This window comes from Lonchura striata, chromosome Z, assembly GCF_050655825.1.
Source record: "Lonchura striata isolate lonStrDom1 chromosome Z, ASM5065582v1, whole genome shotgun sequence".
NCBI classification, from domain to species: Eukaryota; Metazoa; Chordata; class Aves; order Passeriformes; family Estrildidae; genus Lonchura; species Lonchura striata.
The window spans coordinates 83,446,439-83,472,774 of record NC_140740.1 but is presented as its reverse complement, the minus strand read 5'-3'; the positions used below and the strand labels follow the sequence as shown (position 1 = coordinate 83,472,774).

The 26,336-nt window shown below is 42.2% G+C and overlaps 1 protein-coding gene across 5 annotated transcripts in view; it reads right to left on the bottom strand.

Annotated features, from left to right (window-relative positions):
• Positions 1-1,253: 1,253 nt before the first annotated feature.
• Positions 1,254-26,336, bottom strand: part of PIGG (phosphatidylinositol glycan anchor biosynthesis class G (EMM blood group)) — a 79,531-nt gene continuing 54,448 nt past the window's right edge. For all 5 annotated transcript variants that reach the window (XM_021533887.4, XM_085567648.1, XM_085567647.1 and 2 more), the window contains one exon: positions 1,254-2,911. In XM_021533887.4, coding sequence (XP_021389562.2) covers positions 2,686-2,911 — 226 coding nt within the window. In that variant the 3' untranslated portion in view covers positions 1,254-2,685. The remainder of the gene's footprint in view (positions 2,912-26,336) is intronic.

Below are 26,336 nucleotides of genomic sequence, written 5' to 3'. Positions count from 1 at the left end.
TTCACCACTGTGAATCCATGAGACCATACCAGACAGAAGTTACAAGCCTGGAGTTGTGCTGACTGGTGGTGATCTCATGATTTAGCAGAGCAAGCTGTAGCACTTTCTGACCAGCAGTAAAGGTGCTGAGCAGAAATACTTAACATGGCAAAACTTTATCCAAAGAAAGAAAATACCACTGCTCAGAAGGTATTTAAGGAGAAGTCTGGGCACAGGGCACTACTGAGGAAGTCCAGGCTGATCCCACACTGGAGCAGGAAATACAGGTGACCTGGACAGAAGGAACTGGTATGCTCAGAATGCTACATTGCCAGTAGCATTTCAGATTCCCACATCACTTGTCTCCTTGTACGAGGGTTTGAAACATGCCGAACATGACAGGAAGTGAGGTGAAACAACTAACTAGTGAGATAAGAATTTGTGTTCAGGCTTTATATTGATTTAAATAAAATTATTCAAACATAATCCATTAGTTAAAGCCTGGTTTCCTGCAACAGGAACTAATTTATTCTTTCACTGCCTAAGGTTTGCATTACTAGAGCCCATAAGCTCATGAAGCATTATTTCATTAACCTACACCCAAAGGGAAAGGGTGAAAAAGAATAGAAATGTCAATTCTGAAGTTGAAAGCACCACGTTTCTTTCACATATCATGCAAACTCATGAGTTGACTTGAGACAGAGATGCAGTCTCTTCTCCCTCTTCTCTCTTTTCCTGGTATTGAAGACCTAAGTAACAGCTTTCCCAAGCCATTTTACCCTACATCCAATCTGGACATATTTCAGCTTTAGAGGAGAAGGGGGACACTGATCATTTAACTAAGTAATCTGAAAAATGCAATTTTAACACACACACACACACAATAGTTTAAATTCCACTATTTGATAAAAGAAATAGTAAAAGAGATATACTAGAAGCAAAAAACAAACAAACAAACAAAAACAACAGAAGGAAGAATAAAATACCTTGTAAATGTCATCCCACATTGTTTTGGGATTCTGTACACCAGAAGAAACTTCTCTATCCCTTCAATCTCTTTATTAGCACCCTTTCTCTCTGACTCAAATGTCTCTATAAACATACTCTGTATGAATTTTAGGGAGGACTGCTTATGAATTAACAATGTAAGTAAACAGAGAATATGTTGATAATGCCAACACAGCTGCTAGCCAGCAGGTAACCAAAAAAATGTTGAGAACTGTGAAAATGGTAGATGCACATTCACAAATACAAGCTGTTTTAAATAACCATAATTGGTAGGAAAAAGTGATTTATTAGAAGTATTTAATTTTTAATCTTCCAGCAGGTCACAGTAAATGACATTAAGATCCAGTACTCTCTCCTCCAGGTAAAGAGCAATATGCTGCCAGTGTATTGAAAATTTCAGTTGTTTTATAGCTGAAAAAGTATTTCATTAGAGTAATCAAGATGGCCTATTATTTATGTACAAAAACTAAGGCCTACATTTTGAGATCTGCATTATCTGTAACATGAGACAAAAAGTTCATCAGTGATTTTAACTGTGCTGTCAGCTATATTGGTCCTGAAAGTTTTTATTTTTCCATATTTGGAACAAAAGTTAAAAGGTCTCTGTATGCTTCTCTTCTGATACACTTCAAATATATTTAGACTAACTCATATTAGCCACTAAGATGGATAAAACTAAGAGGCAAAAAGACCTCACTTGAATACTGATAGTCAGTAAAGTCATTAACATGTATCTTCTTGACAGAAGCAAGGAAAACAACATTATTAGAAATTAATTACAGCACATTCAAGTGAGATGGCTAGACAGGTCACTAGGGGATGGTGATGCAAGCTGCAAAGGTGATGCACAACTTTTACACATTTTATTCTTCTGGTAATTTAATCCATTAAACTGTTTTCCTGTTCACTACTCACAACTCTCTATACCCATGTGTGGAAAACATGATCAAATGTTCAGCCTAGCTGCACTGACCTGATTTGTCGTTTATACATTGATAAGAAGAAACAACATTTTAGCAGTGACTGGACTCCATAAAAGATTCATTACTTTGTTAGACAGTAAGTGTTTCTTATTCAGGGTCTGAAGTGCAGATTGAAATCCATTGCAAATAATGATGGAACTCACCTTACAAAGAAAATGCTGCTTTTAAACAGAAATGCTTGCTGCCTATGCAAAATGAACAAAATCTCTTACCTGGGATTTTTGTACAATAAAAATTTCAATATATCCACCAGAAAGAAAACAAACACAAAAATCCCCTGAAGCTAATAGAGTCAGAATCTTGTGAACAGTGCCTAGAAATCCTGCATATTTTTAGGATTCTGTGGTCTAAGAAAGTAAAATAAATGTATGCACACAAGATTTTTTCTGTGTCCATGAGGCACTGGTCTGTACTTATATCAAGATGTATATTTTTAAATCCAAAACATGTAATAATGCCAAATTCAGTCATTTGGGAAGTGCTATAATGACAGCTGTAGAACAAAAGGTATCCATGAGAAAACAGTTTATTTCAATTCAACATTTTTAAAGCAAACTCAGTGGTAACACAAGACTGATCTTGACTAGAAAAACCAACTCATTTAACAATTTACTCTTCAAAATCTTCCCAACAATTTAAAGCTGGTATTTCCCTTCCTCCATTCCAGTGGCACACTGGACGTTGCAATGCAGAACCACATACCGCGCACCTATTTTCAGTCCTGCACTTTGTAAGCGTGGTTCTGATCCATTGCTGTGAAGAACAGGCAGACAGCAGCTGTGATGAAGACATGCACTCCCTCGTACAGGAGCTTTGGAGAGAAGACACTCCATATGAACAGGTGGTAGCGCAGACCTGTCACCAAAACAACGTAGATGGCAACTGGAATTGAACGCATCAGAGCGTAGCAGAAGCAGCCGTGACCCACTGCTGCGGAATTCCTGGGAACACAAACACATGAGTTCATTCTAAGGCAAACTCAGAATAGACACTGGAGTTCCTCCCCTCTTTAGCATTATTTCACAATACAAGGAGTGTTCAGAGATCTCTACTTTGTGTTAGAAAACTGATTGTTAGTGCAATGATGAACCAATAAAATTTGTTCTTGTCACCTCTATATGTGCTGTGTACGTCAGGTGTAAGCATAGCAACTGCTGTTGCCATAAAGGCACCCAGTAGTTCACTTCACACTTAGGTTGTTCTGTACTTTAAAGTATTTTATTCTAATTGCCAAAGTTTCCATTAAGCAGTTGCAAGACTGCTTTGTCTCCTGTTGGCCTTACAGCGCCGTTCCACAGCGCCTGAATGGCAGGAGGAAGAGAGGACAACAGTACTCCTCAAAAAGCTTCCTAACCTGTTCAACAATCAGATGGAGTCTGTACCACCTTGTAAAGTGCATAAAACTTGTCAGAGTGCACTGCTGCCCACAGCCAGCACCACTGTACAAAACAACAGAAAAAACTGTGCTATTGGAAAACTTCACAAAGCTAACTAACATAACATTATCCAAAGAATATCATATTCTTAGGCTCATAGGACTGATACATTGCATTTCTGTCCTAGCTGCTTAGCTCAGCTGGGTCCACTGCACCCCAACTACATGGTCCATATCTGCCACATGGATGCATTTTGGTGGGTAACAAGAGTCAAATAAAAATGGAAGTGAAAAGGTTTTCTGCACTTCGATTGTTCTCTCTCTCTTGAGGCATTAACTCAAAGCAATGCTGGGCTGGCCACTGTCCAATTTCTCCAAAATACATCTGCTGAGATTAATTCACACTAAATTCATATGTTTACCCCTTCAGACAAAAGGAAGGGAAAAGCTATTTCACTGGAATAATGAGCGAACATTTTCCTCTCCCCATCAAAATATTTTACATAAGCAGTTCCCAAAAGAACACACTGGCAAAGAGTGGAAATGTTTTACAGTGAAATCCTGATCTGAGAATCTGTTCTGCTCCTCCCAGTTTTTAATTCTAATCTTGTTCCAAGTAATAAAAATTTAACACGGCTAGCACTTCTGCAAGATGTTAATTAGGCACTTATGACTAAGTAAGCTACAGAATGCAGTATTTTACATAAACCATTAAACTTCTTATTCTTTAAATAAAAATAACTTGGAATCAGCCCTGGTTTCTAGTGAAGTCAAAATCTAAATTCCCAAGGCTTTCAGTAGAAGGAAGAATAGGTCATGAAAGCAGAGTTTTAAAATCAAGAACAGCAGGCATGAATGACTGAAATACATACATTCAGTTCATAAAAAACTATTTCCCTTGCTGCTTAGCCAAGAAAACTGAGATTTGGGAGTGAACTAGACTGCTCCCTGTTTCTGCATAACTATCTTAGTCTTCAGTGAACTTGTGTAAATAACCAGCTTTATGTTTAATAACTGATTCTGTTGACAAGGATTAAACGAAGTGCAGTACCCTCACTCTTACTTGTTTTCATGTGGATATGAGTTAAAACAGTATTTGTAGCAAAAAATAGTATTTGTTATTATCAGATGAGCACTGAATAAACAGAGGAAATGGCTTTTCAATCAGATAAACAGGCATTTTAAAAAACATTTTATAGAGTTAAAAAATGCACTTTATAGACCATATAGATGAATCCCCAGGTCAATGATACAATTCCTTCTGTATTCTGGTATAATAAAAATAGCTGTTTTCCACTTATAAAAGCTCTCAGCACTCACTTCACCTCTTAAGATAGCAAAGACCTTAAGAGGGAAAACTTGGACAGCTCTACTGCATAATGCAGTGGTGCAATTTAGATAAGGCAGTAAAAGCACACTGTATCCACAAAGTTAAACTGTAAGTGGGATTCAACAGCAGAATAATTGGGTTTATCTCAGAGCTGGTGAAAGCATTCGTACATGGATCGCTGCAGACAGAGCACAGGAATGCCTGAGCACAAGTTAGACCTACTTGGCCTGATCCTAAGGCAACAACTTAGCTCTTCAAGCACATCAGCATTCTTTCCTGTTCCTTCAGCCAGGACTAAATTCAAACACCTGATAGTAATGCCTTTGTGTGCTCCTTCTCCTCACTCTACAGACACAGCGCACGCAGCATCTTCAGGCCGCAAGGAAAGCAGCATCCCAGGATCAGGCAGCTGCTGATAACATGATCATGACAATCCAGCTAGTTCCACTGGTTTCTGAGTGAAATGAATTCCAAATGGATTCGCCAGAGGAACAGAGAAAGCTGGCTGTGAGATGCCACTCATGTATCCTCATGTTTATGATCTGGACCAGCCAGTAATGAATAACCTTGCAAATTCTCAGTGCTGTTTCAATTAAAGTAATGGAAGACTACAGGACATATCCAAAGTATCAATCTGTAACTTATCCACACTGAATCATCTCTTCAGCAATTAATACCTTGCATCATTTAAAGGAGATGAGCACAGACAGATATAAACTACCTCCATGTTCTGACAAAAACAGCCCACTATTAAGGCCTCTGCACAACACAGGACTAACAAAAAGGAATACTGAGCTTCTAATAATCAGCTCATGTAGGAAGTTAGCTTATGGGGACTTGAAAGAGAGATCCATACGTGTTTCAGATGAGAAAGCATATTCAAACTTCATACGAGATCCAGGAAAAAACAATGTTTTTGATGAGTTCTGAAGCAAAGAACACTACAGATTAAAATCACTAAAGATACTGTAAGTAGAATGCAAACATTAAGTATGGTCTAGAAAACATACCAACTTTCAGCACAAATTGTCTCTTTTAATGGAAAATATTTAATACATAGTAAAATATGATCAAGAAACTGTTATATTAATAGGTTTATCACTACTTTGGATATCCTGAACCCTAACAGTAGATGTTTCATGAACAAATTTTTCACCTCTCAATCCATCTCTAAGGTGCCGCTGAGTAATTAAAGGCTTGCAAAATGAAAAAACTACAATGGAAAAAAAAAAAAAAAAAAAAAAACAAAACAAACAAAAAAGCCACCACAAAACAATAAACCAAACCACTATGTTATTGTGAAAACATGTCTCCTAGTTATATAGAATACTTGGCAGCTGGTGGCAACAAGTTTTGTAGCTTAAAAACCAAGCAAAAAAATCTCCATAGCCAGCCCTACAAATGCATCCACAAGGAAGTTTAAAATATACTTTACAGTGTTTACAGTGTTCCAACCCTTTATCCAATACACCATATCAAATAAACAGTTTAGAAATAAATAAGCATGTAAGAGTGGAATACTCTAGTATTGTCACTCTTCTAGGGTTGGAAGAGGAGGGTCATTGTGGAGGGTTTCAGTATGAATGTGCTGAACCCTTTCAATGCCTCTAGTGTTTCCCTCTAGCGTTTCTGCCCTTCCATCTCCTCTGCCTTTTCTAGCTAAACATCACTGCCTAAGTTATCTCCTGCTGGAGATACTGAATTGGCCTGTTTGAAGGCAATTTTTACTGTATTAACATCTACAGTATTAAGTAGCGCTTCTCTTTCTAGGCATTCTGCATTTTCAAAGATCTCCCTGTTTAGTGCCCTATGAAAAAAGACTTGGCATTTTGCTCATCTGCCCCAGATATACTAATGAAGAGTTGCACTGAGAAACAGCACTCCAAATTTCTCCAACATCTTAGAGTATCTGCAATTTGTAAGACATTTCTCTGATCTAAGCAAGTATCAATCAGTTCAGCAGCAAGAACAAATTTGCTACATCTCTCCCACATGTCCCATCCTCACTTAGTATAATTCTACAATACTATTTTAGATTATGCATCTAAAATAGAGATTATAGAACACAATCCTGCATTGTCATGGAAAGACACTTGATATTTTTAGCAGTTCTAAAGGAACCAAGAGTCCTCTGGAAATTTACATTATTAACTCTGGTAGAAACTACCAATCAGAACATTTTTAATCCTATAAAGTCACATTTTTTGTCACCACATCCTATCAATGGATAGATGTCAAAAAATGGTGATTGCCAGCAAGATAAAAGGACTGTAAAGAGTATTCTGCTGCCATGGAAAGGATGGAACTTGGGAATGACTAATTTTTCTCTGCACTCTGCAATCTTTTTCTCAGTAAGAATGGCAGAGAAGGTACCTGAGCAAGGTTGTGCCTGTGGCAATAAGTTGCAGGGGACTGTAGCACATGTGGATTGTAGTACAGGGTTCAGCAGGTTCTGACAAAGACTTAGCAGTAAAATGCAATTAGAACTTGAAACTTTAATTCTCTTAATTTTAGCATCAAGAATATGAAAAATAGAATTGTACCAATGTTCTTCCCTGTACTCACTGCTGGCATAAGCAGTTGTGCTGTGAGCTTCGTGTCAGCAAAATACGCAAAAAAAGACACCCAAAAAAAAAAAAAAAAAAACCAAAAAACACACCACACACACATACAAAGAACCCAAAGCGAAGACATATACACAAAATAACCCCAAAAAAACCAAAACCAAAACAAACAAGCAAAAAAAAAAAACTCAAAAAAAACCTAAACCAAATAAAAAAAAACCTCTAAACCAAACCAGCCTATTCCTGTTGACACTGTCTCAGATTTTATTGCAGCAAAGTATAACCAAAACATCTTAACAAGCAAAACACAAAACATAAGCTATTTCAAAGCCCAGCATCAGACAGTTTTCTGTGACTATTCTTCCAAAATTCACTGAACAGTTAATAAGGTTTCCAGTAGGAAAAAAAACCTGAAGCATTTCATACTGGTGCCATACATGCAAGAAATAACAAGGAAATTAATAGATTGATTTTCTGTTAAGGTGCATCTGGCAGGCTATTCTGCTCATCTTTGTAAACAAACAGTTATTCTTCATGACCTTAGCTAAAGGTGTAAAGAGAAACTGCATCCAACAATTGTTATTGACAGATGGGATCTGAAGAAATTTACCACAGACTCTTAATGTCCAAGTTATTAAATTAAATTCAAGTGTAAAATGTTAAAATATACCAGTCTAGCAAGACACATCAACAGTAAAACAAGGCATTTCTAGAAAGGTAAAGTGCAATTTATTTAAGTATGGATAGGAAACTGGCCAGCAAGGCCAGAATGGGTGCTGATCTGTTAATTTTACTCAGTGTGGCAGCCAGTCACAAGTAGGGTCCCACAGTGAATATTATTGAGCCCAAACTGCTCAACATATTCATAAATAGTCTAGATGGTAGGATTGAAAGCACCTTCACTAATGTGCTGCTGGCACTAAACTGGGCATTGAGGTGGACACAGGAGAAGGGAGAGCTGTCTTACAGAGAGATCTGGTCAGGCTATTAAGACCTATATGAAGTTTAACAAAGACAAGTGCAAAGTCCTGCACCAAGGTTAGGATGCATGTGGCTGGGAACCAGTGCTGCCAAAAGGGATCTGGGGGTACTAAACATGAGTCAGCAGAGCAGTGCTGCAGCAACAGTTAAATCATGTCCTGGGCTGCATCCTCAGGGGCATTACTAGCAGGGAGAGATGTGATTATCCCAACTCAGTATACTGAGTGCTTGTCAGGCCACACCTCTAGTATGCTCAGTTCTGGTTCCCCATCCTTCCAAAAAGACATGGACAGGCTGGAGGGGCTCTAAAGAAGGACTGGAGAGCATGAAAGAGCTCTATGACATATGACAGTAGAAGTTAAGTCTCTTCTCCATGGAGAAGGTTCAGGGAGACTTCATCACAGCATTCCTGTATTTAATTATTTCAAGATGGCAACAAAGGATGGAGGTGCTCTCCTCACCAGGTGGTACATGGAGAAAATATAGGGCATTGGGTGCAAGTAGTACTGGGAGAGGGTTCATCTCAGTATAAAAAAGACACAATCTATAGTGAGAACAATCAATCACAGATACAATCTTGCCAGGGATCTGGTAGAGTCCCCATCACTTGCAAATTTTCAAGACAAAACTGGACAGCATGCTCAATGATTTCATGGAGGCTCCTCTTCCCAGAAAAGGCTGAACCAGATGATCTTTTAAGGGCATCTCCAACCTGGGGTGTTCTGTGGTTCTGCAAAGCAATGCTCACTCTTCTGCACTGAGGGCAGAGTCAACTCTTCCTTGTATTTTTTCACTACAGTAACTATTTTTAAACTTGTGACTTAAATAAAATAACACTCTCTCCTCAAATTACTCTTGCCATCCCAGTAACACACACATTCAAGAAGAATTTGTTAACTTCAGAAGAAGGTGTGAGAAAAGAAGATAGAAAAATCTTAGATAAATGCAGAATGACAGTATGTCGTGTACAGTCCTATCCACAGCTACCAGAACCAGTTATGTTGGCCATGGAACAGAGGAGAACAGAAAAATAATGGTGGAAAAGGAAAAAAACTTGAAAGAATAGTAGGATTAGGCCAATACCAGCAAAAGTACAGTTTACATCTAGAAACATTGCTAAAATAAAGAGGTATAAGAGGTATAGAGATAAAGAGGTATAAGAGGTATAATAAAGAGGTATATAAGAAAAACTCTACAAATATGACCCTCTCCTTCCAGTACTGTTCTTCTGAATGACTCTGCTTCTGCTTGAGGAGCAGAACAAACCACTCAAAGTCCAACATCATCACACAGCTCTTGCTAATTTAAGAGAGAAAACCAAGCTGACACTAGGCTCCAATCTGTTTCAGAATAAAATGGAATATGCAAAGTACAGAAGAGAAAGGAGTGATGGAATAATTTCTTCAGTGAACTGTGTGTTCATGCACTGTATCAAAATATTGCTCACAACTTTCTTCACAGCTTTTTTTAGTACAATGTACAGCATATTCTTCTGCAGAGACTCTATTTTTTGTGGTGCAATGAGATGTCTTCTGGGACTACACAAAGATACTCTTACTAAGCCCAAGTGTCAGATACACTTTTTACTTTGGCAAGTTTATAGGAGTAATGGACTTCTTAGCAATTCAGCTTTGTGCAAATTACTTTTAAGAGCAATACTCAGCATCAGGATAAAAGACTGCAGAGCCCCACATACTTTCTCTGGAAAAAAAATAGGATTACAGCATGATCTGTAAACCTATACTCTAAAACATCTGCAAAGGATGAGAGGATGAGACACGGCTAATACCATTATATGTAAAAGGGACAGTGAACAAAAATGGTTTCATCTTGGGAAGTAATAAATTGCAAGATCAATCTGATTTTTTATGAAGATACCTTGATTAGTATCTGTAGACCCTCCTCGTCTTTGGATCCTAGTTGAGAAGACAGGCAAATCAGCACAGGATTTTTCATGCCCTAATTTTGGTGATACTGTAATTGTCATGGCTCTGAGACAGAAAGTGTAAACAGATACAACTTTCAGAAGATTGTAGATGTTAATCTGCACTTTGAGTAGGGGGGGAAGGAGGGGTAGGAAGGAATCTGGGAAGGGAGGGAAAGGGAGGGAGGGAGGGAGGGAGGGAGGGAGGGCGGGAGGGCGGGAGGGCGGAAGGGAGGAAGGGAGGAAGGGAGGAAGGGAGGAAGGGAGGAAGGAAGGAAGGAAGGAAGGAAGGAAGGAAGGAAGGAAGGAAGGAAGGAAGGAAGGAAGGAAGGAAGGAAGGAAGGAAGGAAGGAAGGAAGGAAGGAAGGAAGGAAGGAAGGAAGGAAGGAAGGAAGGAAGGAAGGAAGGAAGGAAGGAAGGAAGGAAGGAAGGAAGGAAGGAACAGATACTGATTGAGAGGGACCAAGAGTGTCTAAAACTGATAAATATTCACAGGAGAGACAAGGGACACTTGAACAAACAAGCAGTGTGTATGGGAAAGTGAAAGATCCCATCAGAGAAGGAATGCACATGATAGAGCAAGAAATTGAGGAAGAGAAAGTACATAACAGAAATATGAGAAGTATGAGAGAAAGATGAAAAACAACAGGAAAAAGGAGGGAAAGCATACCAGGGACACACACTGAATGTGTCTGTGGGTGTGAGCATATAGGGAAGCCAGAGAGAAAGTGAGCGAGTGTGTGCACAAGAGAGGAAAGGTGCAATAGAAAGAATGAAAAAGTGTTAGAGAGGGGAAAGGCAGGGGAAAATGAGAGACAATTTACATAGAAGATAATTTTATTAGGAATATACATGTGGAATCACAAGCATGTGACAGAACAGGAAAGCACACAAATGAATTGTAAAGTTTCCAAGACAGCACAGGAAGGGAGGAAAATGGCTGTGTAAGGGAGGGAAAGTGTGCCCAAGAGAGCAAAAGTAAAAGCAATAGAGAGGAATTGTAAGGCTGTGAGATGGGGAAAGTGTACCTGAGAGGAAAAATACATGCAGAAAAAGGGTGACACGCTATACAGAGAGAAGAAAAGCATGCAACTAAGTAGAAACTTGAAAGATTGGGAAATCAACGATAGAGTATGAGACAAAGAGGGTGGAGAGCATTCACAAGGGAGAAAAGTGTACAAGGGCAAGCAAGGAAAACTGCAGCAGACCAAAGAAAAACCACATGCAACCAAGTAAAGACATGAGAGAGAATTCTAGGAATTGAAAGATTTAACTAAAAGGAAAGCATAAAAAATAAACAGGGAATGTGTGAGACAGAAAACATGAGCAAAAGAGAAGAGGGGAAGTGAAAGAGAAAGTGAAGGCATGGGTAAGAAAAAGGCAGTGTGCATGAAATTTTCAGACAAGTACAAGCAAGAGAGACTGGGATCCTATTCAACTGAAATCACTAAATGTGGTCAAGAGAAAGCATTAAAGACAATGAAGTAAAAAATAGAAACAAAATATGTGAGACAACCCACAAGAAAAGGAAAAAATGTAAGGAGTGCCATAGGGATAGGGAAGTGCATATGCAGAAGAGCAGGAGCCAAGACAAGCATGGTAGAAAGGGAAGCCCTGTGAGGTAAGTGTGAGAAAGCAAGCAAGAAAGTGATAGAGGGAAGTGTACAAAAAAGTAAAAGGGTAAGAAGGTGAAAGACATTTGACAGGGGGAGCCCAAGGTACACTGGGTGGGAGGAAAGGGATGTCCAGAGAGCGATGAAGGGAGTGCAAGGGAGAGGGAAGGACTCCAGGAGAGACAGACTGATGGGGAAGGAGCATGTAGGAGTGACAGAACCTGTGTATGCCAGTGAGTGCCAAGGTGTGTGAGAGGCAAGAAGGAAGCAAGAGAGGGAGTGTTAGGGTGAATTTTGGAGGGAAAGTGAGGGGGCAGCAAGATGAATTAAATTATGGAGGAAATGCAAAGAAAGGGAACTAGCAAGTAGATTGTGAGAGGAGTGCTACTGAGTGAGAGACATGCAAGAAGTACAACCAAGAGTGACAACATGTGGTGGGGCTAAAGTGCAAGTGAGTGACATGAAGCATGCAAGGGAGAAAACTACAAGGTGGCAAACTGAGAGAGCATGATAGAGGGAAGAGTGTGGGGAATATGGAGAAAAACAAGAAATCATGTGCAAGAGGGAAGGAAAACAAGAGAAAGGAGGGAGAAGGGAAAGCAAAAGAGATAATAAAAGATGAAAAAGGGCAGCATGAGAGAGAGGAAAGGAGCACAGAAAATTGACAGTAGGAGCAAGAGAGGAAGTACAAGCACAGGAGAGGAGAACTGTGTTCTTTGTACAGCAATGCAAGAAAGGGGGGCAGCAGAAGAACAAAGGGATAGAAGGCAAGGGTGTGCAAGAGAAAGATCACACACACAAATGAGTGAAGGCATGCAAGCAAGAGATAGAAAGCAAGGGCAGGGGTCAAAGTGCCTCCAAAAGAGAGAAAATGCACACTCAAGAGACAGGACATGAACATCAAGGACAGCAGTAAGGGCATATGACAGACATACTGTGAGAGATGTAAAGCTAGAAGAAGTGTGAAGGGCAGCAAGTGGGACAAGGACAGAGAGCAATAGAGAGGGAGGTAGCAAGCTAGAGAGGAAAAGCATTATGCTTCCAGAGGCTGGAAGCACAAGCAAGAGGGAAATCCAAGAGGAATAATGTGAGAAAGGGGGAAAGTGCAAGACAGGAGGTTAGTGAGAGAGAAAGACTTGACACAAGATTAAAAAGGAACCAGTACAGCAGACGGGAAAGAAGAAGTATGCAAGGGAAGCAAAGCATTAGAGAGCGAGCACAAAGTGCATGTTCAAGACAAAAACCACATGCCAGACAGACAATAAAACTGAATGGCAGCATAAGGAAAGGTGTGTGACAGAGGAAATATGGATGAGGTGAAGATGGGGAAGGGGTGTGGTGTGAGAAAGTGCGAGATGAGCAGAACATGACATCAGTGAACCATTAAAAGTTCAGGGGAAGTACACGACAGAAAGAAGCATGGCATGTGAGAGGGAAGCAAATCATACACTGCTGACAAAGTGTGTGAGAAAGACGATGTAAGTGACAGAGAGGTGGGAGTTGGAGAAAGAGAGAGGTAAGGGGGAACTGAGGACAATAAGAAAGAGGGAATGAGGACAGAGGGAAGGCTAGAGAAAAAGAGAGGGAGCAAGACAAAGGGATAGTGACAGCAAGACTGAAGGAACAATGACATTAGACAAGACAGAAAGCACAAGTGGCACTGAAAGTGCAAATAGGAAGGGTAATTTTGTGAGACAGAAAGCATGCAAGAGAGGGAGAAAGACATGGAAATGAAGAATATTAATACATGTGAGAGAGGGGAGTGCCAGAGAATGATAACAGCAAGCAAGGAAAAGCACACATGAGAGATAATGTAAGCATGACAGGCAGAATCCATGTGAGAGAGGAAACACATGAGAATGAGGAGTTGCATGTGAGAGGGAGGCTGCTGAGACAAACAGGCACAAGGTGCACCACACATGGGTAAAGGACACAGAGAGAGAAAAAGGGTGTGGGAAGCCTGTGAAAGGACAAGTAAGAGGAAAAAAAAGTAGAAGAGGCAAATGACTGAGCCAAAGAGAAAAGGGTAACAAAAGGAAAAGAGAAGGATACTGAGGGAGAATTACAGAATCACAGAATTGATTCAGGTTGGAAAAGACCTTTTGAGGTCATCAAGTCCAACATATGAGCTAACCTAAATCATGACACTGAGTGCTATGCTCAGCCTTCTTTTAAACATGTCCAGGGAGGACCACTTCACCACCTCCCTGGGCAGACGGTTCCAGTGCCCAATTACTCTTTCAGTGACGAATATTCTGACAACTCATCTGGCACAGCTTAAGGCTCCATCCTCTTGTTCTGTCAGTTGTCGCTGGGGAGAAGAGACTGACCCCCACCTGTTTACAAAAACATTTCAGGCAGTTGTAGGGAGTGGTAAGGTCTTCCCTGAGCCTCCTTTTTTCCAGGCTAAACACCCCCAGTTACCTCACAGGGTTTGTGTCCCGGGCTATTCACCAGCCTCGTTGCCCTCCTCTGGACACGTTTCAGCATCTCAACGTCCTTCCCAAACTGAGGGCCCAGAACTGGACACAGCACTCGAGGAGAGGCTTAACCAGTACAGGAGAAGAATCACTGCCCTGGCCACACTGTCCCTGATCCAGGCCAGGAGCCATTGGCCTTCTTGGCCCCCAGGGCACACTGCTGGCTCGTGTTCAATCACCTCTTGACCAGCATCCCCAGGTCCCTTTCTGCCTGGCCACTGTCCAGACACTCTGTCCCCAGCTTGTGGTGCTGCAGGGGCTTGTTGTGGCTCAAGTCTAGGATCTGGCATTTGGACTTGTTAAACCTCATATTGTTGGATTCAGCCCACCTACCCAGCCTGTCCAAGTCACTCTGCAGAGCCCCCCTACCCTCTAACAGATTAATACTCGCTCCCAGCTTGGTGTCATCTGCAATTTACTGATGGTGGGCTTGATCCACTCATCCAGATCATCAGTGAAGATATTAAACAGGACTGGTCCCAGCACAGACCCCTGAGGGACACCACTGGTGACTGCCCCCCAAGTGGATGTGACACAATTCACCTCCCCTCTCTGGGTCTGGCCCTGCAGCCAGTTCCTAACCCAGCACAGAGTGCTCCTGTCCAAGCCGTGGGCTGCAGCTTTTCCAGGAGTGTCCTACAGGGAGATGGTGTCAAAGGCATTGCTGAAGGTCAGGCAGACAACATCCACAGCCTTCCCCTCATCCATCAGGTGGGTCACCTGGTTATGAAAGCAGATCAGGTTGTTCAGGCAGGACCTGCCCCTCCTAAATCCATGCCGGGCCATCCTGTGGGTGCCATGTGACAACACTCAAGATGATCTGGACCATAATCCTGCCAGGCACTGATGTCAGGCTGACAGGTCTGCAGTGTCCTGGATCTTCCTTCCTGCCCTTTTTGTGGATGGGCATCCCATTGGGCAGCTTCCAGTCATCTGGGACCTCCCCAGTGAGCCAGGACTGCTGGTAAATGATGGAGAGCAGCTTCACAAGCTCATCTGCCAGCTCCCCCATCACCCTGGGGTGGCCCATCTGGGCCTACAGACTTGTGAGCATCTGAGTGGCTCAGCAGGTCTCTGATGGCCTCCTCCTGGATAACAGGGGGACCATTCTGCTCCCTGTCCCCATCTACCAGCCCAGGAAGACAACCTGTCTTTCTGCTGAAAACTGAGGCAAAGAAGGTGTTACGTATCTCTGCCTTTTCCTCATCTTTAGTTACTAAATTCCCTCCTCCATCTAATAGAGAATTAAGTTTATCCTTGAATCTCCTTTTGACATTAATGTATTAAAAAAAAAATTGTCCTTCACAGAAGCAGCCAGACTGAGTTCTAACTGGGCTTTTGGCTCTCTGATTTTTTCCCTGTATTACTTCCTTAAACACTTCCTGAGATACCTGACCTCCTTCCAAAGGTGTTACACCCTGTTTCTCTTCCTCAGCTCCTTCAGAAGTTCTTTGCTCACCCAGGCTGGTTGTCTTCCCCAGTGGCTCATCTTTTGTCACACAGGGACAGCCTGCTCCTGTGCCTTCAAGATTTCTGTTTTGAAGCATGCCCATCCATCCTGGACCCCCTTGGGAAGGGCTGCTTCCCAAGAAACTCTATGAGTAAGCCTCTTGAATAGGCCAAAGTCTAGCCTCTGGAAGTCCAGTGTGGGAGTCTTATTGTTGCCCCTCCTTGTTTCACCAAATATTTATTGAAAACTGTAATTTCATGATCGCCGTGCCCCAGGTGGCCTCCAACCACCACATCTCCCACCAGCCCTTCTCTGTTTGCAAACAGAAGGTCTAGCATTGTCCCTCCCCTGGTAGGCTTGCTTACCAGCTGTGACAAGTTGTGACTCTAAGAACCTCCTAGACTGACTCTTATCTGCTGAATTCCCAGAAGGTATCTGGCAGGTTAAAGGCACCTACAAGAACAAGAGCTGGTAATTGTGACATATTTTCCAGTGTTTATAGAATAGTTCATCCACCTCTCCATTCTGGTTAGGTGGTTTATAACAGGCTCCCACTAGGATGCCAGCCTTGCTGGCCTTCCCCTTGATTCTTAACCACAGGCACTCAACCATATTAATCTCAAGTTCCGTGGTATCAAGAGCTCCCCTAATATACGGAGCCATCCTCTTCTACTCATTCTCCCTTTCCTGTCTCTTCCAAAGAGCCTGTTGCCATCCAGTGCAGCACTCCTGTTATGTGAGTCATCCACCACATTTCTGTGATGGCAAAAATGTCATAGCTTTCCTACAGTACCATGGCTTCTAGTTCCTCTTGTTTGTTACCCATGCTGCATGTATAGTGTACATGCACTTCAGCTGGGTTGCTGATTTCACCTCTGACTCAGGCTTACCACCCATGGGCTTGTTTCTGGAGGGCCTAGTTGCATCTCCTTCCCCCTCTGAACCTAGATTTCAAGCCCTCTAAATGAGTCCCACCAATTAATGGGCTTTTGTCCTTAACAGATAGATGGAGCCCATCTGACTCTAGTAGGCCATGTGCTGTAAAAGCTGCCCCATGATCAAACAACCCAAAATTCTGCTGATGCCACCAGCCCACTGGTGATAATGTAGGTTCTACTGTTCCTTTCATCATTCATCCCTGCCACTGAAGGGACTGAGCAGAACACAACCTGTGCTTCTGCCCCACCAACCACTCAACCCAGACCCCCAAAGTCTCTTTTAATTGCCCTGACACTGCTCTTTTCAAACTCATCACTGCCAACCTGGAGTATCAGCAGTGGGTAATAATCAGAGGACTGAATCAGCCCAGAAAGTCTCCTGGTGATATCCCATACCCAGGCCCCAGGGAAGCAGCAGACCTCCCTGCAGGATGGGTTTAGTCAATATATGGGGCCCTCTATTCCCCTCAGAAGGGAGTCACCTACTATGAAAACCTTTCTTTTCTTTTTAATGCTAGAGGTAGTGATTCATCTGACAGATTAAGTGTCATTTAGAGGCTCTCTGGGCAGATTATTTTCTTCAATATCATGTGGATGACCGTCTGGATCCAAGCCTCTTACTTATTCTGAAGTGGCACCTGGGCAGGTGACGCAGGTCAGGAAAAAAGTCCCCAAGTAGGGATCCATTTCCATTTTCCTTCATCTACTAGGTCTCCTCCTTCTGCCTGATTGTAGGAGGCACAGGTGTCCTCTGGCTCCTGGTGAGCTTCTCTCAGGGATGGAAGAGTGAAACTCCACAGTATTTCCCTTTCACTTTCACTCCTTAGTCTTTCGATTTCCTCCTCAAGCTTGGCCACCAGACAGAGGAGATCATTCACCTGTTCACACTGCACACAGGTGTCTTCTGCACCATCCCCTGGTACTACTGACAGGCTCAAACACTCCTTACAGGAAAGGGTCTGGACAGATGAGTCCTACTTGGGGAGTTCTGTTTGGGTTGACACACTTTTACTAGCTATGGCATCATTTGGAAACCGTTGCTGAGAAAAAACCCAAAACTAACCAACCAACCAGCCCAACCCCCAACAAAAAATAAAAGCCCCACTAACATGGGGCAACCCTGCCTGTGCAAACTGCCATGCTGCTCCCTCAAACATGTGCCACAATGCTGGTCACCATGCTCCCTAGAGCCTTCTTTTAATCACACCTCTGCACCTCCAATGGCCAAAGGAAGTCCCTCCCTGCACCTGAATAGCTGCTAAGAGGAAGGGGACCACCTGCTCAGCTCCCTTTGAGAGAAATCTGTGATGAAAGAAGAGAACAAGCACATCAGGGAGGAAAAGCATGCCCGAATGGCATGGGAATGGGAAGAGATAGCAAGCAACAGGGGTAGGGAAAGCATGAGCAAGAGATCACAAGTATAAGCAAGAGGGAAAGTGCACACATCAAAATAGAAAATTGTGTCTGAGATGGAAAAGCACCCAAAGGGGAGGAAAGAATGACAGAGGTAAGAAAGAGTGGGAAGAGGGAAGTGCAAAAGAAACTAACAGCACTCAAGAGAGGCAAAGCATGTGACAGAGGGACAAAGGATATGTCAGAAGCAGTGTGAGAGAGGCGAACAAAGTAAATAAGGAAGACCACGTGAGAGAGCGAATGTGACAGGGAAAACATCTAGACAGAGTAAAAGGACGGTAAAGAAAGACACAGAGTAGGGAAATGGGAAGATCAGAGGACGGATAGAGTTAGGAGGAAGAGAGGTGAAAAAAAAGAAAGAAGAGATTGAAAGGGGAAGGTGAGTGAAAGAAGGGGAGAGAGAGCATGAAAGAAGGTGGGGAAGCACAAGAGTCAAAGTATGAGGGAGGAAAGGTACTCGCAGGACAGAAAGAGATGGTGTAATTAAAAGCATGTTAGGGAGATGAAGAGAGAGGAATAAGAAAGGGCAAGAGAAAGAAGAAACACATGCAAGGCTGGGAAACTACAAAGAGATGTGACCAAAAAAAAGCACCTGAAAGTGGGAAAGCTAAGAGAGAAGAAAGGAGACAACTTTGGGAAAGTATGGGAAAGAGAGAGGAAATATCCCAGGGGGAAAGATTAAACAGGTGGAAAGGTAAGCAAATGAGAGAGAGCAAATGAGGGGGTTAATGAGAAAAATAAGAATAAAAGGAAAATAAATCAAGCTGGAGAGAGAGAACAGTGTGGGGGGGAAATGGAAGAGAATGGGTGAAGGGGGGAAGTAAACAGATATGTGGACAGCAAAACTTAGCAAGAGCTCATGCAAGAAAGGGAGGAAAATTACAAAGCACAGGCAGCAAGAGCAAAAGGAAAACTGAAACCAGGAGATATGGAAATCATGTTATAGGGAGAAAGCATGCAACATGAGGAAAAAGGCTAGGAATGCAATATCGAGAATGAATATGCAAAAGAGTGAGAAGGAAACAAGAGGAAAAGAAACATACAAGAGAATCAGAGCACATGAGATACCAAAGCAAAGCAAAAGAGAGTGCTGAAGAGTGTGCCAGAAAGTGACAATGCATCCAAGAGACAGGGATAGTGGGGGGCATGCTGTGCAGTGAAGGAGGGATAATGAACCAAAGAGAGGGGAAGGCATGAGACTAAGAGTATAAATGAGGGCAATAAAAAACATGTTTCTGAAATGGAAAAGCATGCAAGGGATGAGAAAAACCAGCAGAGCAAAAGAGGGAGAGGGAAAGTGAAGCAGAACAAGAAAGATAAATGCAAAAACCAGGAAAGTGGTGGGGGGAAGAGTGTGTCCAAGAGAGAAGACAAGTGAAGGGAAGGGGGTCAAGAGAAGGAAGTGCATAGGGATACACGCACGTACATACCACGATGACACAACATTCAGAAAGAGAATGTTGAGAGAGAAGTGAACCATCTATGAGATAAAGTGATGTCAAGGGTATGTGTGTCGGGGAGAGGTACAGCAGAAGAGGGAGAAAGGTGAAAGGGAGCAAAAGTACAAAGAAAGGTGAGCTATGGAAGGAAGGAAGGAATGTGTGCATGGAAGAGAGAAAACATGCAAGACAGGAAGAAAATAAGAAACCATGAGAAAATAAGCATGATAGAGGGAGTGCTAGCGAGTGGGTGTGCATCAGGGAGATGAGGAAAACAAGACAGAGAAGAAAAGCACAATCAAGCAGGAAAGCTTACCCGAGAGTGGGCAAGTACATCCAATAGAATGGCAAAGCATATCCAAAAAGAGAGGGAAAAGATGTCTGAGGAAAATGGAAAGCTCAGGAGAGAGTAAGCAAGAGAGGAAGTCAGCAGTTGAGAATGAAAAAGTGAACAGAGGACAAACAAGAAGCCACAGGCATGAGAGTGCACACAAGAAAGCAGAAAATTCTCAGTGATGAAGTGGCATGTGAGTCACAGGCAAAGACAGTTTGAGAGAGAGGTAAAAGGAGGCAGGGGGACAAGACAGTTGAAGACAGACAATCAAGCAAAACAAGGTGAGTAGGAAGGGCATGGGATGTGGGAAAGGGAATGAGAAAGATGAAAGGGAAAGAGAGAAAAAAGGTAAAAATGAGAGAGGGACAGCAATAGATAGTAAGGAATAGCACAAAAACAAGAAAGCACAAGTGTGAAGGTGCAAGCAAAAGAGGAAAACTGCAAAAGCAGGAACATGTTAGAGGAAGAGGAAAAATCCATCAGAGAGAAGTAAAGCACACACAGAAAGAAAGATAATTTGGAGACAGAAGAGAGAGAAATACACAGGGAAAGTGAGAGCATGAGAAAGAGAAGTTAATAGGATGACAGCAGGAGAAAAAGTGAGGAACACAGAAAAACAGAAAAGAAACATACAAGAGCATGAACATTCACAAAAACATATGGGAAAAGCAAACCAAGAAAGAAGCAACATGTGTGTGAGAGGTAATCTACATGAGAGAAAGCAGATGTGTTTGAGGTTGTAGGAGAGGGGAGGGGTCTGTGCAAAAAAAGGCTGATCAGAATGGAAATGAAAGCACAACTACAAGAAGGAGACAGTTTCTTTGGGAATGGAACAACATGGCCAAAAGGGAGGCAAAAGTTGAGAAGTAAGAGGGAATTGACTGAAAAAAGCACACTGCTAAGAGGAAAAACAGGGAAGGATAAAGACAAGTAGAAGGCCAAGAGGTGTCCAGAGAAAGCCTAAGACAAGCAGAGATAAAGGCAGAAGCTACAAAAAGAGAAGAAAAGTAAGAGTGAGACTGGGATGTAATCTGTGAGGAGGGGAGGGAAAGAAAACACATCTAAGACAAAGAAAAAGCCCAAAAGACAGATGGATAGAGAAAGGAAGGCAGTGGGATGCCAAGATCAATAAACAGCAAGCAGTGCAGGAAAACAAGCGAGGGGATGAAAGCATGAAGGAGCAGGAAAGTGCATGCAAGAATGTGTCATAGAAGTAGGAAAACACATGAGGAATGGAGAAAGTGAAACAGGCAAAGCAAGGGAGAGTGTAAGATGGCAAGCATACAAAAAAAACTTCATGCAAGAAGCAAAGTGAGTGAGAGGCAAAACATGTCTGGAAGACAAGAAAAGCTGCAAGGCAGAGATACAAATGAGAGAGGAAAAGCCTATCTCATGGAGGCAGAAAGATAGGAGACAGAGCAGAAGAGATGAAGGAAGAAAAGGACAGAGGCCAAAGAGACACAGACTGATAGGGAAGAGGGAGGCAAAAAGAGATGTAGAGTGAGATGGAAAGTTCAGGAGGGAGAGGAATGGTTGGGGGCTGTGACTGAGAAGGCAGATAATGAGCAGAAGAGAGAAGTACAGTGAGGCAAAGAATGAGACAGCAAGTGACACAAGGGGGATAGTGAGAGACAGAAAGCTGTCATGAGACAAAGTGCAAGGAGAGAAAAACTGAAAGATGGAAATGTATGAAAGAGAAGAATGTCAGACACTATAAGAGAGACTTGGAGAGTAAAATGTCTAAATCAACTGCAAAGTACAAAAGACAAATCCACAAAATGCATATGCAGGAAACAGAGTGCAAAGCACACACACAAGAGACAAAGTGCACATGCACAGGAGGCAAAGCATGAGCACAAAACATTAAGGGAGAGAGAGGAAGAAAGAAAGCAAGAAAGAGAAAGGCAAAGCTCATGACACAAGAGATAAAGCACAGATGAGCAAAGCATGTGACAGATAAAGCTCACATGAAAGACAAAGTATGTGAGAGAGAAGGCAATGTGTGTAAAGATGATAATATGCAGAAGGGAATGAAATATACATAAGAGATGAAGTGTACAAGGGAGGGAAAATGCGTGTGAGAAGAAACATGCAAGTGGAAGCAAAGGTCAAGGCAAAAGAACAAAATGACAGAGTAAGAAAGGGAAGTTCAGAGTTACAAGAAAAAAAAGGCACATGAGAGAGGCACAGCCAAATATTCAGGTGAAAGGCAGGAAAGGCAAACACACAGGAGAAAGTAAGAACTGGAGAGCAGGGAACATTAATGCAAAAAACATACAGAATAATTTCAGTTGGAAAAGACTTTTAAGATCTTTGAGTACAACCATGAACTCAGCACTGTCAAGTCCACACCTAAACCATGTCCCAAAGTGCCATATCTGCATATCTAAATATCACTAGGGAGGGTGACCCAGCTACTTCCCTGGGTAGCCTGTTCCAATGCTTGATCATCATTTCAGTGAAGAAACTTTTTCTTAACATCCTGTCTAAACTTCCCCTAGCCCAGCTTGAGGCCACTTCCTTTTATCCTATGACTTGCTACTTGGGAGTAGAGATGACCCCCACCTAGTAAAAACTTCCTTCTGGTGAGAGCCTCCTTTTCTCCAGGCTAAATAATCCCATTCTCATTAGACTTGTGCTCCAGACCCTTTACCATCTCCACTGCCCTCTCTGAAGATGCTCCAGCCCCTCCATTAGTGAGGGGCCCAAAACTAGACAAAGAACTCAAGGTGTGGCCTCACCAGTGCCAAGACAGGGGGACAATCACTGCCCTGGTCCTGCTGGCCACACCATTGCTCATACAGGCCATGATGCCATTGGTGATTGTGGCCAACCTGGGCACCTGATGTTCAGCTGCTACCAACCAGTACCCCCCTAGTCCTTTTCCACCAGGAATCTTTCCAGCCATCCTGCTCCCAGCCTGTAGGTTGTTGTGATCCAAGGGTAGGACCTGGCACTTTTTGAGTATCATACCACTGGCCTTGGCCCATCGATCCAGCCTGTAGAGATCCAGGGCCTTCCTGTCCTCCAGCAGATCAACACTTCTCCCTAACTTGGTATTGTGACTTGATCCCCTTGTACAGATCACTGATAAAGATACAGATGAGGGGCAGGCAAAGCACACGAGAAAAAGGCAAAGCCTATCAGAGAGAGGGAAATGTGGGTGCAGAGATAAAGAGAGAAAAAGCTTCACAGTGATGGGGGAAAGGAACAACAGAGAAGAGGAAGGGGAAGGGCAAGGGCAAGGGCAAGGGCAAGGGCAAGGGGAACAACTGGAGATAATGACAGAGGGGAGAGAGGAGGGGAAGCCACTCTGTTTTGGGAAGGACTCAAAGCTTGAAAGACAGAAAGGAAATCCCCAAGAGAGGAAATGTAAATCTAAGAGGGAGGGAGGTTCAAGACCAGCCAAAATCAGCGTATGGCTGGAGGAAGTTCTAAAGATTTTGAAGAAAAACTCTAGAGATGGAAAGGACAGAGAACAAGTGGGAAGAAGAAAGCACAAGTGAGACACTGCAAGCTTAAGAGCAGCATAGTGCGTGCAAGAAAGTATGTCTGTCAAGAGACTGGAAAGCATACAAAGGAGAAAGTAAACGACAAAGAGAAAGAGGGAGGGAAGTCCTAAAGAAAAAGGCATGTGAAAGAAGAAGGGTGGGAGAGAAGATGAGTCTCCAGGTAAAAGATTTAGCATGGGACAGAGAAGGGGAGAGCAAGCAATTTGCATTTGAAAGTATCTGAGTGCATGTGAGAACTGGAAAATCTGTGAGACATGGGAAAATATGCAATAAAGAGAAAAAGCTACAAAAGGGAAAGGAAGACACAAAAAGGAAAAACAAGAGACATAAGGATGCACATGAGAAAGACACAAGAGACCAAATATGCACAAGAAAGCAAGAGAAAAACAAAGCACATTCAAATGAGAGAGGGAGAACATTTTCATGCTTTCAAGAGGGATACAGTGCATGAGCAATGAGAGTTGCATGCGTGAGCGGGGAAGCATGCAAGGGGGGAGCCGCAAGATGGGACCACTCAAAAGAGGAGAGAAGCGTGCCAAGCTGGGGAAGAGCATAAAGGTGAGGAAAACAGGCAAGAGAGAGGGAAAAAGGTATGTGAGAGAAGGGAAGAAGTGTGTGAGAGAAGATGTAAAGAGCACACAGAGCAGTAAGAACAAGTATGTGAGAAGGAATAAGCACGACTGGGAGATGGAAAAAGTGAGTATTAGAGAAGGGGAAAAGCCATGATGGGGAGTCAGTGAGCCATGATGTGTGAGTGAGGAAGTGCGTGAGGAAGAAGCATGCTTGCAGGGCCAGAACCATGAGAGTGACAGGAGGGCACTGAAGAGGAGAGCATGAGAGTGGGGAAGCCCATGAGAGAGGAAAGCATAGCCAGGACAGAAAGCACATGCACATGAGGCAGGAACCAAGCACATGTGGCAAGTGGCAAAAGTCTGCATGTAAAAGAGGAGGGAAACCCAAATACAAGGGGTGATGAAAGCACAGCCATGAGAGACAGGCCACGTGCACAAGAAGGGTAAGTGTCTGACAGGGTAGGAAAGCAAGAGGGAGAGGGGCAGAGAGAAGACAGATGTAGCACCAGACAAAGAGAGAGACCGACACGGGGAGATAGGAGAATGAACCGAGGTATTAAACCACGTCCAGGTGCCTCAGTTTGACTGGGACACCTCATATGCATAAATATTTACTCTTGTAATTCTATGCTTTCCATCTTGGTCCCTCTCCTCAGTCTGCATGTAGCAGCCTTATCTTGATGCAAGTGTGAGAGGGAGAGATGTGATGCACATGCAAGTGAGAAAAGGTATGAAAAACAAGTGCAAAGTGTGTCCAAGAGAGAAGGGAAGTTTGGGGTGGGGTGATGTGGTGGTGGCAAGCAGACAACAAGAGAGGGATAGGGAAGATACCAAACAAGCTAAGAAAGGGATACAAAGGAATGAGAGTAGAGACAGCAAGCAAGATGCAATGAAGGACAGTGAGTCAGAGACAGCAGGAAGGCACATGGGAAAACTACATTTTATAGCAGCATCAAGTTTCACAGTTCTTCATCTACTATCAGCAGAGTTGACTAATCAAAATTTTCTTACATGGCAGTGTAGAAAATCCTAATCCCTTTCACACAAGCTTACTAAAATTCTGATTATTATAGAATTATGTGTTTTTGAAAATAATATACTGTATGACCACCTATTATCCTGCAACTTTGACGAAAGTTAGTTTTCCTCTGTTAAGTTCCAGTAAGCATAGTTCAATTACAATAGGAAGGACTGCCCTAAGTTTATTTACAGATATAAAACTTAACCAACCTTTCATTATTATCTTTTCAGCTTTTCAAGTCTTTTTAGAATCCTGCTAACAGTTTCTGACTAGACTGTCATTATTCTCTGAGGATACTCTGCATGCTTACCACTGGAACACAGAACTTCCCCATGGTTACTCATGTCCAACATGGTTAATACTGATTGTCTTAATATATTCAATAAGCTTTGCATGTATCAAGATTTAATTAACTCTTTTGTGCAAGCAACTTTGGAAAACCTATTCATACAGGATGGTAGAAAAATACTGTCTCACAACATGGAGGTTCCAAACAAAAATAAAGAACAAATACTGCACTCTTTTTTACAGCAAAGTGGTACTACATACGTGCACTATAAGTAGTTGTAGGTCTAAAGATGCAATGAGAAGTGTCAACTCAGTTACATGCTCTTGAGCAAAAGTCTCAAGAAAACCAGAAGAACAAGAGGAAGAAGACAATGTAACCATGACAAGCTCAAATCAGAGCTTGGGCAGAAATAAAAAGCATTTCAGAACCCTTTCAATTTAGTATTACCCACAAAGAAAAAGTGGTAGACTATTTCAATTAAACAGTATAGCTGATGTTACTCAAAGTAACACTCAAAGTGTCTCTACCTAAGACTGCAGTTCTGTTGATGAGAACAAATCTCATAGCAACTGCAACAAAGAGCATCAGTACAACCATTTAAAAACCAAGTAAATAAGTCTCAATGATTTGGGCAGTAGCTAGCACACTGGAGGACAAGTTCTCAATTAGTCATCAGTCATTACTGGAAAGCAAACCTCCTGTTGGATACGCTAACTCTACCAAAAATTGAATCATAATTTTTTAAGTTCTAAATCTATTATTTTAAGTTCTAAATCTAAATCTATTCTAATCTGAATAGATTTGAGAACTGATATTTAGATTATATTAGATTTTATCTATAGAAAGCAAAAATAACCTAACCTACCCCAAATCTGTGTATTCATAAATTCTGTGTACACAATTTTCCTTAATATTTACATAGAAGGTCCTTCAGCTCCTAAAACTGATTCATGGAGCAAAAAGATGGTATTTATTTTGCAAATGGATTTGAAGTAACTTGTTATTTGTTGATAACAGAAGCAACCCTACTTTGCTGGATCACTTGCCAATTAGAATATACTTTTCAATACTGAGAGTCATGGCTGCCTGGAGGAAGCCACAGAGGAAAAGTCTGTGTCTTGACAACATGAA